The 18606-nt window shown below is 34.4% G+C and overlaps 1 protein-coding gene across 24 annotated transcripts in view; it reads left to right on the forward strand.

Annotated features, from left to right (window-relative positions):
* The window catches only part of BAZ2B (bromodomain adjacent to zinc finger domain 2B), a 277515-nt gene that overhangs the window by 216708 nt on the left and 42201 nt on the right, over positions 1-18606 (forward strand). For 12 of the 24 annotated variants that reach the window (XM_045575517.1, XM_045575494.1, XM_045575504.1 and 9 more), the window contains 8 exons: positions 5894-6104; positions 10994-11086; positions 11202-11263; positions 12072-12137; positions 14440-14505; positions 15832-15876; positions 16118-16150; positions 17389-17454. In XM_045575517.1, the coding sequence (XP_045431473.1) occupies positions 5894-6104; positions 10994-11086; positions 11202-11263; positions 12072-12137; positions 14440-14505; positions 15832-15876; positions 16118-16150; positions 17389-17454 (642 nt within the window). The remainder of the gene's footprint in view (positions 1-5893; positions 6105-10993; positions 11087-11201; positions 11264-12071; positions 12138-14439; positions 14506-15831; positions 15877-16117; positions 16151-17388; positions 17455-18606) is intronic. The other 12 variants (XM_045575498.1, XM_045575505.1, XM_045575511.1 and 9 more) reach the window with 4 other exon arrangements.

An 18606-nucleotide genomic window follows, 5' to 3' on the forward strand; every position in this document is an offset into this window, starting at 1 on the left:
ATTGAAAGAGCCCCTTTTCTTAGTCACTTAATCAGTAAATATTTGTGGCAAATACTTAATGTGCCAGACATATTTTTTTCCCAAGTAAATTTTCCCTAAAGGCATTTTCCATAAAGAAAATTGTAAACACATTTCACTACAGAAATGAACTTGAAAGCCTGGCTCTGAGGGAAAATTAGTCTTCATACTGAAACCGAAGAGTACAAAAGCAAGAGAAATTATGATCACTGACTTAGAGGAGCTCATTGTTTGGAGAAATAAAGCACTAAGCACAACGCTGTCCAGATAAAATCAGAGTTTTGTTAATGAGGAATAAAGGAAGATTTCACAATAAAGCAAGCAACACATGATGTTGGGCAAGGTTGGAAAGCTGGTAATTATTTCAATAAGTGAAGAATGAAAGGTTGGAAGTCAACAACCAGGGTTCTAATTCAACTCTGCTGTTAACTGTCACACCTAATGCAACATAGCCGTGTGCACAGAGTGGCTCTGAGAACATGAGCGATCACTACCAGAAATCTAAAAGTTTGGAAATTCATGTCACTAATCTACCAGGTAGGATTTTTATGCCCAGGCATAGGCCTATAGTAGGAGGCCAGCTATATGAATCCAAGTGTGGTGCTAAGGAAGTATTTTTGAAAGTCATAACTATTAGATGGTAGCCTACTACTGCAAGTAACTGGAAAGCACAGCCAGCATTGTGGAAATAATTTCTACACGGTTTTTAAGAGTTGACATCCATCTCTCAGCATAGATGGCTGTTCCACTGTTTCACATCTTTAAAGTGCTTTCAGTATATGATATTAATAAACTACATAATTAGAATAAATTTAGAATCCTTAATGCTGTAAAGTTCATGTTACTTAAAACTCACTACTTGTCTTGGGCACCATAAAGTAGTTAAAAATAAACTAAACGGTGAAATAGATGTAAGGAAATCCAACTAAAGTTTTATTTTTCTCATGATACTAACTTTAATGTGTTTCTGAAAATACGAATTGTTAAGTTCTTTCAAAAATACCTGATACCCTTGCTTTGCTTATTTTGTATCTTCTATTACTTTGAAAAAACTGAAGTGCCTACTCTTCTAAATCTTAATTCCTTCCTCTATCTATGATGTGAAGAATATATATTAGAAGAGGTCTTTAAGATCAATTTCCCTTTAGGTATAACATTATAAAAGTTTTCTTTTTTTTCATAAAGTAATTATTAGGAAGTAAAGGATTCTTAAAGTATACTGTCAGAGAGAAAAGTAGTAAAAAAAATATTAACTTTGTTTTCTTGAGCCACGATTACCTTTACTGAAAACTATTTAGCTAAAAATTAGTTGATAAAAACCATCAATTCACTAAATGACTAACAAACCCAGAATCATCAGACCTTACCCAGATTAAAAGCACTCATGTTCACTGGGACATGTACGGGGCCCTATCCAGGAAAATATGAATAAAATCCATCCATTCATTTATATAACATTGAGCATATGAGAAGCACTAGGCTTCTCAGTTGTTAACTTGAGAAACTGACACTTAGTGGCCCAGGACTACAAATCCAAAGAAACCACTGCAGCAAAATCTGCTGATACTAAAACTTAAACAAATAAAAATCTTCAGTAATTAAGCAAACAGATTATTCAGTGAACTGGCTTTTGGTGGAGTGGTTTACTTCACTTACTACTTTCTCCCCAAAATGAAACCTTTAAAACTTATTTCGTTTTTAAAACATATAAATGTATTGGCCAGTTTTCTCAGGTATTTCTTCATGTTGGATCTTAACTTTGTTCAGGAAGGAAACCTCATATAATGTCTTTTCCCACGTTGTCTAGAGACTACTCCCAATTATTTTGGTCTCCCTTTAGGCTTTCTTCCTCCACACACTGGCAATCTTCTCTCTAGAAAAAGGCTGATGTGTTCGCCTTCCTTTCTAGCTCCAAGTCTCAGGCCCTAATCCAGACCATCATTATTGTGTAAGTGGACAACTGAGACAACTTTCTCTTCCAGCCTCTAAACTCCTCTTTCAATTCATTACAATTCAGGGTGTGGACCTGGAATCACCTGCATTAGAACAGCTTGAGCCTAAGGTTCTAGTTAAAAATGTCAGTCTTTTGAGGAGAGGGCTTGCTCTAATTTAATTTTAGAAAATGTTATGTCTTGTACAGAGTAGGTGCCTCAACAAATGTTTACATGGAAACTATAATAGTCTTTTAGTATACTTTTAGAATGTATTACTGTGTATAGTATATAGTGTACTTATATAATTATTTACTTTAATTATTTTTAATCTTCTCAAACAACATGTAAACCTTTTTCCCCCCTTCTCTTTCTTTGTAATATTTATAAAACTGAGTGTGTTATTGCTAAAGTTAGATTACTAACTCTTCAAAGCAGAATTATAATGGTGTAATAGACTTAATTTGTCACCATGTCCATATGGGTTATTATTGATTTTCTTTTTATTCATATCTTTTAAATATTACTCAAGAAAGATTATTTTCAAGAACCATTTGCTGCTGAAACCGGTTTGGCTCAATGGATAGAGCGTCGGCTTGGGAACTGAAAGGTCCCAGGTTCGATTCCGGTCAAGGGCATGTACCTTGGTTGCGGGCATATCCCCCGTGGGGGGAGTGCAAGAGGCGAACGATCAATGACTCTCTCTCATTGATGTTTCTAGCTCTCTGTCTCTCTCCCTTCCTCTCTGTACAAAATCAATAAAATATATTTTAAAAAAAGGACCATTTGCTATCTTATTCCTAGAAATTAAGAAAAAATTAACTATTTTCATGCATAATTATTGATTGACAAAATGTCATAGCAAATTAATCAAATGATATAAATATCATTTGCTTTTTTCATGGAAAGTTTATTGAGAAAAATACTTTTTTTTTTTTTAATACCCACAACTATTTTGGCTGCTCAGTGAATTAAAGCTGTTAAGGTAACTTCTGATTTTTCTAACAATCCATTTCTCATTTTCTAAAACCTGGGAGTCAGATGATATATGTAGCCCAACATATGTAGTACTCATAGAAAATAATTACTTTCTAAATGCCAAGGGCAAAATGTAAGTGATAATGTTACTCTATTTCTCTGGTAAGTTTTGGGCCCAAAATATTCTATTACTGTTTTGACATAGGTATGTTTTCCTTGATGAACAAAAGCATAACTAAAAATTGTAACTGGATTAAAAAAAAAGATAGGTTGATTGGACCCTTTAAATCTTGGCTAAAAGTTGGTTTTATTATTAATAAGATACTTTAAAAACTGACTGCAATTCCTTGACACACACACACACACACTCTCTGCTAATCCAAGTGCCACAGATGTTACTTGTATATTTCTCAATTTATGTGATGTATGCTGTGTTGGTGCCTGAGAGCAGAATAGAAAAATGAAAACCTAAACTAATCAAAAGCTTTATGTTCATCACATTGATGAACATAAAATTGTCTTGATGGCTTCCTTCAAAGGGGTTTATGGCCTAAATATACAGTTAATTTAACTACTGATCCTATTGACTTCCTTTGAAATCTCAGCAAAAAACCACTTATTTTCCTCAACATTAATTTTTAAAATATATTTCTTTATTGATTTCAGAGAGGAAGAGAAGGGAGAGAGATAGAAACATCAGTGATGAGAGAGAATCATTGACCGGCTGCCTCCTGCACTCCCGCACTGGGGATCAAGCCGCAACCCAGGCATGTGCCTTTGGCCAGAATTGAACCTGGGACCCTTCAGTTTCAGGCTGATGCTCTATCCACTGAGCCAAACAGGCTAGGGCCCTCAGCATTAGTTTTAAAAATTGTTTTTGACATGGAAATTAACTGAAAAAAATTAGTATAGTTATTACTTTTAACCTGTAGTTATGGACTATATGCCCGAAAGTTTTTTTTCTGACACAAGTCTATCTTGACATAATCTTGGCTGTGCTTTCATGTCTGAATATCATGATCAGATACTAAGTAAAAGAACATGTTTGTAACATAAGTGAGGTACATGTAGTGGTCAGGAACACGGTTTTAGAGTGAGACAATCTTGAGGTTTGGATCACATTTCTGTTCCTTATTGCCTCTATTTCTCAGGAAATTCTTTAACCTCACTGGGCCTGAATTCCCTCAGTTGTACTGTTGGAACAATCAGAAATCCATCAGAACCTCTTTATTAGGTAGAGCTGATGTGAAGATGAAAGTATGTTACGTATTCACAATGAATAAAATAAAGCACCCTGCTTGGAATGTAGGTGCAGCTGTCCTCAGCAATGGTAGCAGGAGTATTATTTGTCTCTTTAGTACCCATTTAATGAGCTATTCACAGACACCTTACTCTAGGTTAGGAATCGTGGCATAAAATAGAATTTTTGATTGATTTTGGTTGCAGAATTACCTACAGAGGTTCAAGCTAACTTCTTTTAAGCTAGATTATTTTAAGAAGAAAGAACATTTTAAAAATTTCCTTAATTTTCGCACTACATGAGTTATCTCTGAAAAAATAAGTAAGCAACAGAATACTAAAATAATTTTTTCAAAGGATTATTTTTAAAGGATGCCTTTTCTATACATGAGCATATTACTTTGGACATACTGCTATGAGTAAGACAACATAACATTGTACTTGTTTTGATTGACATACGGAGAATAATGGAGATCAGACTCAGATTGTATCTATACACTGAGCAGGAGTATTCCTGTAATACACTAGCAAGCTGCTGTTTTATGTATTTCTGTCAGGAAACTTATAATTAGAAATCTCAGACACAAAAGTAGACAGTAATATACACCATGTACCCATCATCATCTTTAGAAATTATCATGTGGATAATATTGTTAACATATATCCCCATCTGCTTCTATTCCATAATTTATTGAAACAAATCTTATATGCCTTACTTCATCTATAAATATTTCTATTTATTTATATAAAATATAGGGACTCTTGTAATCTACATGAGTATTGCAGTACCATTATTACACTTTAAAATAATAATTTCTTAATATCCTCAAATATCAGTTTTTATTCAAATATTCAGTTGTCCTATAATTGTTATAATTTTCTGACCACTTTGTCTGTTTGAATCAGGATCTAGGTAAGGTCCACACTTACCTTTGGGATTGTGTAATACATATTGTGAGGCTCCTAATAGTCTGTTTACTACTTGAAATTTATTAAAGAAAATGGGTAATCTGTAATTTCCTATGAACTGGATTTTGTTATGTAATTTAACATACACTTCTCACCCTGTTTTCCTGTGAAATTATAGTCATTAAATCTAGAGGCTTAATCAAATCTAGTTTTGATTTTTTTGGTAAGGCAAGACTAATATAGAGGGATGATGCAGTGAACCTCTTATCAGGAAGCTGATGTCTATCTGGTTGTCTTTCTTGTGGGTGATTGGCAGTCATGCAAGCTCGATGCTTAGATCCATTAATTCATCAGACACTGCAAATTGCTGATGCTTTATCTCTTGCATTTATTCTTGATTTATTAGCTATAAGATTTCTCTAAAGAGATACTTTCATCTATTGTTGAAATAGCTTAGTGTTTGGCTATACTAATAACCCATGAGAACAATCCATAAGGTGTCACCACACAACTAGTATTTTAATTACCTGCCAACGTTATGGTCATTATAATTCAGAAATGGTAATTAAGGTGTATATCTCTATATAATTTTTGTTTATATAGCTATAATTCTCTTTAGGTACTTAAAGTTAGAATACAAAAGATATGCCGAAGGCCATGAACAAATATAAACATAATTTTAATTTAAAAAATACAATTCTTAAGGATTATACCTGCTTTATACATGTTAAAATGTCTGTAAATTTACCTAGAATTTTCTGACTTACTGGACACGTGTCTATGTTTTTTAACACTATTTTTAAAATGTTGATTAAAAGGGAATGCAGTGGTGTCTCTTGAACGAAGAGGATGTCATTCCTCGCATCAGAGCAATGGAGGGCCGTAGAGGAAGACCGCCCAATCCAGAGAGACAGCGGGCAAGAGAGGAGTCCAGGATGAGACGGCGGAAGGGCCGGCCTCCGAATGTTGGCGGTGCTGAGTTTCTAGATAACACAGATGCCAAATTGCTAAGAAAACTGCAAGCTCAAGGTAAACGGCACAATGTATCTGACACTGCAATACTCACACTAAAAAGTATGTTTCTTCTATTTTTGACTTAAGGATGATTTGACGCTGCTCTCAATTTCTAAGATGTAGATATCTGTGTTAAAATAAAAATGGGAAAATTAGGAGTCCCACTGGTAACTGGAGTTCTCTGATTAGGTGAGCTCCTTTCAAGAACTACACTCCTAAACTCATCCTGTCCTGTGTGTTTAGAATCACAAAGGTGGGTGATAAGCTTTTAAGGCTCTCACAGAAAGGGAATCAACCAGCACTTGGCACACAGCTCAGGGTTGTGCCAACCTTCTGGAATTCTCAGGTTAACAGCTCCTGATTCCTTGAGGTGGTACAAGGGAATAACCAAAATATGTGGATCTGTGGAGTAAATTTTCAGTCAGATAACTCCAATTGCTAGTGAGTAACCTTAGGCTTTTAGTTTGGGTTTCTCTGCAGTTTGGATATATTACCTAGTTTCAAAATGTCCATCTAATATATTTAAATCAGAATGTATTCATTTTAAGATCAATGAAAATGATCACTTATTGAGCATAAAGTGCTCATAATAACCTCAAATGTATTTATGATTTTAAATTATACCTGAATTATCAACATGAATATCGCCTATATATCTGACACAGAGAATTCTGACTAAAGTAATTCTGCTAAGGGTTTGAGTTACAGGTTACAAATATGAAGCCTCTTAAGACTGTTTGAATGTATATCAATTTATGTGTTGGTATCTTGTGTTCACAACCATCTTATATAATAAAAGGCTAATATGCAAATCGACCAAATGTCAGAACAACCAGTCGCTATGATGCGCACTGACCATCAGGGGGACAGACACTCAATGCAAGAGCTGCCCCCTGGTGGTCAGTGTGTTCCCACAGCAGGAGTGCTGCTCAGCCAGAAGCCGGGCTGACAACTGGTGAGTGCAGCAGTGGTGGCAGAAGCCTCTCTAGCTGTGCCTCTGCAGCAGAGAAGGATATCTGACTGCCGACATAGGCCTGCTCCCTGTGGACTGAAAGGGCTCAGGCCGGGCTGAATGACCTCCCCTGAATGCATGAATTTCGTGCACCAGGCTTTTAGTATATATAAAAGTATATATGTCAATGTAAAATATTTAATTATAAAATTGACAAAAAAGACTAATAGGATTTTACTACTCATGTGGGGGTTTTTTTGTTTGTTTGTTTTGTTCTGTATATTTCTGGATAAAAAGCCTGTTTTATTTCTAGTTATGTAAACACCATTATAATATTGACTTCTTTTTAGCTGCTTTGTTTTTATTATAAAATATCCACAACAAAAGATCATAGAACAGAGTGTTACAAAATAAAAGACACTTATTCACAATCACCTTAAAATAAAGACACTTATGAGTAAAATTGTTAAATTTGTTAATCTATCCAGAAATGTGTACATGCATACTCATAAGTATAATGTAGATGTAAATATGCGATATAACGTAATATATATGTGTGTGTATATATGTATATATACATACATATATATATATATATCCTTTAGATTTCTAAAATAAATGGACTTATAGTGTATATATACTGTTAGCTTGCTTTTCCCCACAATTTTCTTGAACATCTTTCTGTATCAAGGCTTTTAAATCCACCTTATGCTTTTAATAGCTAAATAGTAAGTAGTAAGTGATGCCACATATTGCTTTACTATACTCATTTGATCAGTCTCTCTTTGATGACAGTTTAAGCTGTTTTCTGATCTTAGCTATCATAACTAAGGCTGCAATACATATGTATTACACATATCTTCTATAGGTATGGCTATCTTTAGAGTAAAATCCTAGAGATAAAATATCTGAATCAAAGGATATATACATTTTAAGTTTTGGTAAATAATAGGCAAATACTATCTCCAAAAAGATTGCTCCACTTCATACTTCTACCAATGGCATGCAATTCACTGCCTGATATATAACTTCATGTTCTATAAATTTTTCTCTTTAATATATTATTTTTTGTGGTTTCTATTAAGGTTTTCATATCTTCTGAATAGTTACTAGTGAAGATATTTTTTTAAATTTAATATATGAACAGATGTAGCGATACATGTGAGTTTTATAATCAGTATTGTCAATAAACTACTGATTCTTCTAAAGAATGTGTAATAGTAGGGAGTGTGTGTTGTTTGCACAAAATAAGAAAGCTTAATATTAACTGATACCCAAAACATGAGTTCTTCTTGCATGTTTTGTATATCTAACACAAGTATTAATAGTGCCCAAAATGACAATTTTATATTTGCACACTTAATTAAATTTAATTACATTTTATTTTATTGTAATAGAAGTTAATTATTCATCTTTTACCCAATGGTTTTTCTCCTTGTAAATTTCAAATTAGTTTGTATTCTGTTACATAGTTCTCCCTTTTTGTATTATGTAGCATTTTTCCAATTTCATTACTTTTGACCTTAGTGTGTGTGTGTATTCTTTCTCAACATGTATATAAAACAGTATATGAGTAATTATTGCTAATATTTACGAGTGTATGGGGTATAATTTGCATGTTTGGGGGGAGAAAAAGAAAGTAGGAACAAATCACTTTATTATTTATTTCTAAAAGGTTTCTACAGTAACAGTTTGGGGTAGTTAAGCTGAGGGGCTGTTAGAAATTTTTGTTCTATAGTATATTTTGTTAGGATTCACCTAGACTAATAAACTGGACTTAATTCGAGGTTCAGAAGAGTAAAATAAATGCAAATTTTGAGCATTTATTCAAGCATCTTACCTAATAATAGACAAACATGAAAATTGACCGTACCTCCGTTATGCCACCAGCCAATCAGGAGTTATGTGCAAATTAACCCAATAAAGATGGCAATTAATTTGCATACACAGGCACCAAGTGATTTGGGGGGGGGGGGCGGCGGTCTGCCCCACCCCAGGTCTCTCAGAGCCTTTGGGCAGTGTGGGAAGGCAGGGACGGAGCGGAAAGGGGCTGGGCCAGAGTGGAGAGGCGGTGCTGGCAGCAGGGAAAGAAAAGCCTGTTCTAGCACGAATCTTCATGCATCGGGCTTCTAGTTGTGACATAAGAGCTCTCTAATTCCTCAGAGACTACAGATAAGAGTCTGACAGTTTAAAATTTAAAATCAGACACATTCAGATTGTAGATGTCTAAAAATGCATCATAGAATAAAAGAAATGTGCTCTACTAAAATATCTCTAATTCTATGTGAAAATAAATGGTGTTCGAAAAACATATAGGTTTCTTAAAACTTCATCTGTGACATAGTTTAAAACAATGTCTAATGTAAAGTATTTTCTGACATGATTTTTGGTGTTATGGTAAACCACTTTTATTGTTAGAAGTATTCAAACCAAGTTTGCTGGCAGAGAAAGCATGGCATTACATGTTTTCTGTATCAGTTACCTGTTGCCACAATAATTCTGGGAAACAAACAACCACAAAACGTCAGTGGTGAACACCATTAGGCATTAAATGTGCTGATGAGGTACATAAGGAAGCACTGCTGATCTTGGCTGTTCTTATTCAAATGTTGGCAGTCAACTGGCTCCCTGTGTCTCAACCTCCAGCAGACGAGCCCAAACATGTCCTCATTCTAAAGGACAGAGTAAGAGCAGAAAGAGTTCAAGTACACTTTACAAACTTCTCTTACATCACAACTGCTAACATCCTATTGGCCAAAGAAGATCACATGACTGAACTCAGAATAAAGGGACAAGAAAGTATAAAGTCTTGATGGGAGGAGTTGCAGTCACATTACAAATGACATGGATAGAGGGAGGAATGAAGAGCTGGGAATATTGTTTTGCCAGTCTATTCTAGTCATACATTTATCCTTAAAAATTCTGAGAACTAAGTTAGTTGTCCTTTATTCTATGCTTTTTTTTTTTAATTTTTTTATGAGATTTAGTCTCTCTCCATAAATGAAAATTTCATTGGATTCAAAAACTTTAGCCTTTATATAGCTGAAGTATTCAGTTTGGGGTGACTTTATGTTTGTTTTATTTTGGGTTCTTTTTCTTTTTTATACATTTTGTTGTTTTTAAAACTGAAGGTAAATCAAGTTTTTTGTAGCTACTTTTCTACTAAGTGACAGTGAGATGAAATGTGAAAAGAAATGTGTTCAGATTATTCTCTGTGATGAGAGTTAAGAGAAGCATCATTTTTGGGGAGTTTCATATAGGCAGTCCTCAGGTTACGTTGTTTTGTGGTTGCGTGCCATCTGCCATTTATTTATTTTTTAAAAATTCCATCATCCAAATCCGTCCCGCCAGGCCTTGCAATGTGGCCCGCATCGCGCTGTCATCACTGCACTCCGCTGCGTTTCCATCACAATGACTGTTCAGTAAACCATTCGGCCCGCGATTTAGGCTGGATTTTAGATTTTGGCCCCTTCTCTGATTGAGTTCGACACCCCTAATTAGATGTATGTACATATGTGCTTTATGTTTTTTATTATTTATTTACCAAAGTAAAGGTCAGGAATTGTTATTTTTCTTTTACATTTTACTCTTTCACTTCATTACTGCTGTGTATGTGCTCCATGTGAGTGACAAAGGTGCTTATATAGGTGAGGTGGGTTCCGACTTATGGCGAATATCGCGTTACGTCGCTCCCCAAGAACGATCGCCTATGTAACCCAAGGACCTACTGCATGGGAACACATTTGATGAAATAGATTGGCAATTTTTAAGGGAAATAAACGTGACATTTTCTGCCACACCATTCTACTACTTCATTTCTAACCTTAGGCCGTTTTCTTTAAAAAGTGTGTCCTTCCTGATGATACCAGTTTCACAGAGTTTTTTAGGTTGTTTTTAGTTGGCAGTTATGTAAAGTTGTTAATGATATTCTTTACAATGTTGTGTTTTTCAGAAATAGCCAGGCAAGCAGCACAAATAAAGCTTTTGAGAAAACTTCAAAAGCAGGAGCAGGCTCGGGTTGCCAAAGAAGCTAAAAAACAACAAGGTGGGTGATTTAAATGCTAGCATGAACTTGAAGCATAAATACTGGGTAATTCATGAGAGACATCTCTTCTTCATTCCTTTTCTGATGGTATTTGTGCTTTGGTTTTTCTTCTTAGCAATAATGGCTGCTGAGGAGAAGCGAAAGCAAAAAGAACAAATAAAGATTATGAAACAACAGGTAAGTTTACACATTGGAACTGATTTTTAAAACCGAGGTGTTATTTTTGTGATCTATTTGTATATGTAATACTTACCTTATTTTCACTAGTATTTCATATTAATGTTCCATATCTTATTTAGAAAGCTTTCCTTTTCATTATTTAAAATTCACCTCACTTTTAAACCATGTCTCCTACTTCCAAGTTGTCTGAAAAATGATCACCAAACATAAATTTGTGTAAGTACTTTTAATACCCTGATAGAACTTGAATGTGAATTGGCATCTTAAATAACTATCAAACTTTTAAAGTTAATGTATCAATAATGAAGGACAGTGCTTAAATGTTCAAATTTTTATAATAAAAGCTTGTCTTGTAGACAAGAGTAATTTGCTCAAGATCATGCAATGAATGACAGTAACAGAACTAGCTAAGGTTTTCTGATTCCTGATACACTGTTTTTCCCCCTGATTCCTGATACACTGTTTTCCCCCCTGTATTTATTCAAAGTATTAAATGTAATTGAAAACATTTATTAAGAACATCCACAGATTAAATGAGTCTAATTAGCTTGGTTTATCTAGTTTCTGTATACGTATTTAGCACTTGTATTTTGTAAATTGTTTTGAGAAATTTTATAGCATCACATTAATTTTTCATGAACATAATATATGTAATGTTAAACTAAATAATTAAATGTTATAGCTACCATAGTAACCATTGATAATTCTATACTTATACCTTAAATTATTTCATTCAATTTACATACTTTTCAACTAGATATTTAGTTCACTTTATTATCTTTTATTGTCATATTTTTTCCTGCAGGAAAAAATTAAGAGAATACAACAAATCAGAATGGAAAAAGAACTTCGAGCCCAGCAAATTTTAGAGGTAGTATTCTTAAATTTGATATAATTAAAGTAATATAGTCTTATAGTTTAAAGTCTACAAAAACAAAAATTTCACATATAAGTTCTCTTACTCATATTAATACTAGAGGCCCGGCGCATGAAATTCATGTACAGGCACTGTCCCTAGGCCTGGCCTGCGATCAGGGCCATTTTCCCTAGCTGCCCACAGCTGGCCCTGCTCTCCGCCGCCTCCCACCCTAGTTCCCTGTTTGCCATCGGGGAAAGGGACCAAAAGGTGCTCAATGCACCTCATGGTAACTGGTCCAGCAGTCATTCTGGTTGTTCTGCCATTAGGCTCAATTTGCCTATTATCCTTTTATTATATAGGATAAAGGCCTGGTGCATGGGTGGGGGCCGGCCAGCCTGCCCTGATGGAGGCCCCGTATCAGGGTGGGAGTCCCTGCTGGGGGGTGGGGCCGGCTAAGGTGAGAGGCCATGGGTAGTTTGCAGGCCAGCCAAGCCCCCGATTGGGATGGGGGTCCCTGCTGGGGTGTGGAGCCAGCTGGGGAAAGGACTGTGGTCATTCTGCCGTTTCAGTTGCTGGCTTTTATTATATAGGACGTTCATCAGAAATTCCCTTTAAATGTAATGTAATAGTAAGACCTTATTTGAACCTTATTAGCAGCCCATTTTATCTTAGCAATGAAAACTGAGAAATAAAAAGAGAAAACCTCTGGACAGCCAATATTATTGTCATAAAGATCATGTGTGAAAACTCATGTTCTTTACTTTTGGAAAAATCATCAGAACTTATAGTCAGATGTTTTCTTTTAACTTAGAAATAAAACATTACAAAAGTAAAAATAAATTTTAAATGTTTAACCAGCTTAGTTTTCTGGCTTCTAATATATCTCTCTTCCCCACAGAGGACCTATTTCACATCAGCAAGAGCAATAACCAAAAGATAGCAAGGGAAAACACAGAAAAACTCCAACCAGCATATCTAGGAATGTAAAAGCCTAGTATCAATCTATTTAGTTAAATAGCAAGCAGTTTTCAACAGCTTAATAGTTGAAAGACATTACTCTATCAAATTGTACATATAATAACCGATGTTTAGAATAATTGTTCTGAGTAATCAAGAAAAAAACACAAAATTTTAGTGTACTATGTCTAAGCAGGCAGGCATATGTCTCAAAATTACTTCCACTAAAATAGTGAAAATAAACTTTTAATGTTAAAGTCATTATAACCTCTCACCTATTCAGGAAACTCTTGCTATATAGAATAATCTGTTCCCTGGGGGTTCCAGGTAACTGAAGTTTTCTATGTTACAGGCTTTTTTTCTTCTAGAAATATATACATATTTCTTGTCTCATTATAAGTTAAACCTCTCCAATAGAAAATATTCCTATCTTAAACTAAATTGAGAATAACTACTAGGTAGTTATGAAGCTATTAGATAGGTAACAACTTAACGTTATGAAGCTCAGATTTGATAGTATGATCTTGATATTCAAAATGTGCTTCATGAAAGATTTTGTCATATTAAAAATAAAAAAACGCCTTGAATTTAACCACAGTATACAGCTAGGGAAAAATCAAATTTACCATGTTTCATTTAAATATTACTGAGTAATGGCTTTCTTTATCTCAGATTTCAAATATTTTTTTTATTTCAAATAAAGTGGATGTGTTTAAATTTTTTAATGTTACTGATTTATTCTTAAATAACCTGTATTTATCTGTTAAAATTTACCCTATTTTCTTAATTTGTATTGTGATCATGTTTTACTTTTAAAAACCAGAAATTAAATTTTAAAATAACATAAACACTCAATTGTTTCAGACTTTTAAATATATATATTTTTAAATATATTTTATTGATTTTTTACAGAGTGGAAGGGAGAGAGATGGAGAGCTAGAAACGTCGATGAGAGAGAAACATCAACCAGCTGCCTCTTGCACACCCCCTACCGGGGATGTGCCCGCAACCAGTGTACATGCCCTTGACCAGAATTGAACCTGGGACCTTTTAGTCCGCAGACCGACGCTCTACCACTGAGCCAAACCGGCTTTGGCTGTTTCATACTTTTAATAGAGTAGGAAGAAAAGCTGGCATACTCTTAGAAATTTAAGAATTTTCTGTACATCTTAATGTTTATATATTAGAAATAAAATTAGTATGTTAATTATAATGTTTACTGTGTGAAATCTGTTACTGTCTGTATGTTCCATATTGTTTTGTACCTTGTGAGGCATGTAGTTCCATTTTCAAGTCTGCGATTATTTTGAAGTTGTGGTGCTGTTGCATGACTTTGAGACCTGTTTTGCATGCACAGGCGAAAAAGAAAAAGAAGGAAGAAGCGGCAAATGCCAAATTATTGGAGGCCGAAAAACGAATAAAGGTTAGTTTAGATGAGAATCAGAGTTTTTGTTTTTCAAAAATAAAAACTATAAAACATCATATAGTTTTCCAGTAGCTGTCCTCAAAATGACTAAGAAGATGTTTAGCAGAGATACCTGTGTATAATGTGTGCTTTTATTGTATGTATAGTGTATGTTTATATATTTTTATTTCATTATACAGGTTTTATATGACACTTTGAGTTCCTTAAATAGCAGATATCAAATCAGAGGTGCAGACTATTGTGTAATACCTGTATATGGTTTTGCTGGATAAGAGTGATCTCCCCAAGCCATTATGTGTCATTTATGTTTCAAATTGTGTACCAAATCTTATTTTCTCCTTAAATTATAACTTTCTCTTTGTTAATGTCCTGTTTTGACTGTTAAAAAAGTGAAAAGGCTACAGAATCAAAAACCTAACCTTTATCAACTGGTATTTACCATCATAAAATTAGCTATTGTTAATTATTGTAATTTTAAGTGTTTTTGGGGGGTGTTTGATTTTGATTTTTCTGGCATGAAGTGTAAGAGACTTGGACACCTGTACCTGACACATTCCACTCCTTACCTTCCAATGTTTTGATAATTGATTACTGAAATACAGGACAGCTGAGTGATCCTATGGCTTTGGTAACAGCCATCACAATGTATCTTATAAAGCCAGGGAACTATGTGCTACATTTCCCACACAGACTCTACTCTCCTACTTTGTTCTTTAGACTCTATCCCCTTTCATGGCTGTCCTTAATATTCATTCTACCCATATCTTACCTTTTATAAAAATATTTAAATTGATGACCTTCATAGAATTGTTTGTTTTAAGCTCCATCCCTTTGGGATGGTGCATGAAAATCTCAAACTGATCCCATTGTCTTATTTACATACAGCATATAGAAATGTTATAGCTGCTGTTAATTATAGAGTGTATTTGGGAATCTGTAATCAGAGTGTAGAGAGTGCTTATCAGCTAGATTTGAAGGTTGTGACATAATGTATTAAAATTATTAAAAAAATACATGTGCCATTTGTTTCTTACATGACATGTGCTGACCATCTAGCTAGTCACTTCAATGAACTTGCTATTGAAGTGTGCTGTTAGGTCACTGAATAAAGATCCTTGCTACTGTCATATATGTATAGCTTTTATGTATTAGGTAGAACTACATAAAATTGCTACTTCATACCTTAAAAATGATTGAATATATGCAATTTTATGTTTTAATCTAATGGAAGACTATAGAATCTTAGAAAAGGAATTTTTAATACTTGTAGCATGCTCTAAATCTTCCCTCAGAGTTATATATTAAAAGTTTCTTATCTTTAAGGAAAAAGAAATGAGAAGACAACAAGCTGTTCTTCTGAAGCATCAGGTCTGTAAACATATTTTCATATACTTGTTGAAATGTACATTTCATCATTTTTCTTAAATCAATTAAAAAATATCTTCATTATATTTTCTAAGTATTTCCAATATAATTCCTGCATAAGTTTTTTCTTCATCTTACAGTTTATTGCCTTGCTTTGGTATTGGTGTCTTTTGGGGGGTTAAAAAATTGGTTTCGTGACTCTGTGATTTCTGTTTCATAATGTTGTGCCAACTCTTTCTACCAGGAGTTGGAGAGGCATAGACTAGATATGGTATGGGTATGTTTATTTTTGTACATCTAACACCGCATTGTGATTTGGTTGTGATATATGGTTGTCATAGCAATGCATAAAGTGTAGCACTGGCTGCTGTCATATTACATACTGCTGCATGGCTTTACAGCACAGTGCATTGCATACATCTGCTTGTCTGTCTATCGAGAAGTGTGATCCATCGCCAAGATTTCTAATTGAACTTCGCAAGCCTTATATAAGGTTGCCATCTAAAAATTTACTTACTGATGTCACAGTGAAAGTTAGGTCACTATACAATTTGAGACAATTATGACCCATAGTCTCCCATCATTCTAGACACAAAACTGCCATTGAATACAATGGGAATTTTGAGTTAGGTTGATGAGAGAATATGAAATATAATCTGGTTTTATAGATAAATTTTAGAAATATCCCTTTAATGGGACCAAATAGATTTAAACAAACACAAAGATTAAATATTATAACTGATTTTTTTTATTCTAAAGAAAATGAGATTGCCAAAGTAAGCCAATGCTTACCTTATTTTTATATTGTGCATTTTTAATCCCACTTATTAGCCCATGGTGCAGCTTTTGTGGCTTTAAATAGTGCATCAAGTGGCAGACATCAGTAAATAGGAATATTCCATTTCATTGGTGTCAGTGTATGAACCACGACTCGTTTAAATTGGTATAAAAGCTTTTAAAAAAAGACACTTTAATTTGTTGGTGGCTTATTGGATTTACAAAATGATAGTATATTTGAAATGAAAATAATTTTGAAATCATGATGTTAAGGTGATTATAAATCACTTTCTGCCTGATCTAAAAATTTAACAACAACACAACCTCTAGTTTAATTGGCTATAGTTCATATTTGTGGTTTTTCTAATAGCAGATGTAAGGTAACTGGCCTGTTCCAGCCAACCATTATGCTTTTTGTTCTGCCAGCTTTTGAAGGAGCATCACAACTGACCATAAGTAAATCTTGTATGCTTCTGTTTACACTGTCTCCATGTTCATTGCTTTACCTTTTTGCTTTTGATTGTTCTTGTATTTGCTTTCTAAACCTGAACTAAAACATGCACAGACTGGCCATTCTTGTCTTATATTTAGTATTTACTGTGACTTGTCTATAAATGCTAAACATGCTATACTGAGTTTTTTTTGTTGTTGTTGTTCTGTTTTGTTTTCCATTTGAAAATCATTCTGTGAAAATTAGCAATCATTGAGTTATTTTCCTAATTTTATCTGGCCTAATAGGAACGAGAAAGAAGGCGACAACATATGATGCTTATGAAAGCTTTGGAAGCTCGTAAGAAAGCAGAAGTAAGTAATGCTTCTAGGAAAATAGTACCTTGTCATAATTAGTTTTTCCCCCAAAAGCATTGGCTCTTTTAAATGTAAATTTTTCAAAGTATGGGTTTGCCATGATTAACTGGTTTTCATAAGCAAACTAAAGATTAGAGATAGTAACTAAGTGTTAGAACATTAAAAGAGTGCAAAGAAAATTCCAATGTATGTGTTAATGTTTTGTACTGAGATATTAAGTATCTTTTTTTAATGTAGAGAATGGCATTCATTCAGATAAAAGTACCTATTTTTTTTATTGTAATCAGAGTTTCACAAAATTAATATTACGGCATGCTTAGACAAGTTCTGTTTGTCCTTATTCAAACACTAGTCATTCCAACTATGGACTTCTCTCCAAATTATTGTTAACATCCTATGGGTAAAATTAAAATAGGCTTTTAAACAGACAAAATAAGTCAAAATGAGCTTATTTTGAATTTAATAGAAATCAATTAAAGTTTACAATATATGTTACAAAGGAATACATTCTGCATTTAAACAGTTGGCCATTATAACTAGAGCTTTGGAGTGTGAGGGACTCAGATTCCCATCCTGGCTCAGAAACAACTTGCTTTACCTTTTCAGACCCTTTTTTCCTTCCTCCTCTCCCCTCCCCTCCCTTCCCCTCCCTTCCCCTTCCCTTCCTCCTTTGAATTAGGTTGATGAGAGAATACGAAATATAATATAGTTTTATAGACAAATTTTAAAAATATCCCTTTAATGGGACCAGATAGATTTAAACAAACGAACATAATTAAATATTATGATTGGGGAGGCTATGCCACTGGCCTCTACAGTACACCTACTGCATTAGGCTACTCTACCAGGCCTGGGAGATGTAGCATGCCCTTGGTATAGAAAAGCCACAGGAAATAACTTGGGTAGCTCTGAAATCTGGGTGGGATGGGGTCTCGGGAAATGGCCAGGATAGGGAAAACAGTGTGGGCCAGGTTGACGGAGTCTCAGAAATCGTGCCAGCGTGCCAGCTCTGTGAGGTGAGGGCTCACCAGCGGTCTCTGTCAGCACTTCTGTCTGGAAGAAAACTGTCCCTTCAGCTCTGGCCTCAATGCCAGGCAATTCAGTTCCTCCCAGTATGCCTCCTACCAATTTTATTTTGGCCTTCATGCC

Source organism: Pipistrellus kuhlii, unplaced genomic scaffold (assembly GCF_014108245.1).
Source record: "Pipistrellus kuhlii isolate mPipKuh1 unplaced genomic scaffold, mPipKuh1.p scaffold_m20_p_7, whole genome shotgun sequence".
Taxonomy (NCBI): Eukaryota; Metazoa; Chordata; class Mammalia; order Chiroptera; family Vespertilionidae; genus Pipistrellus; species Pipistrellus kuhlii.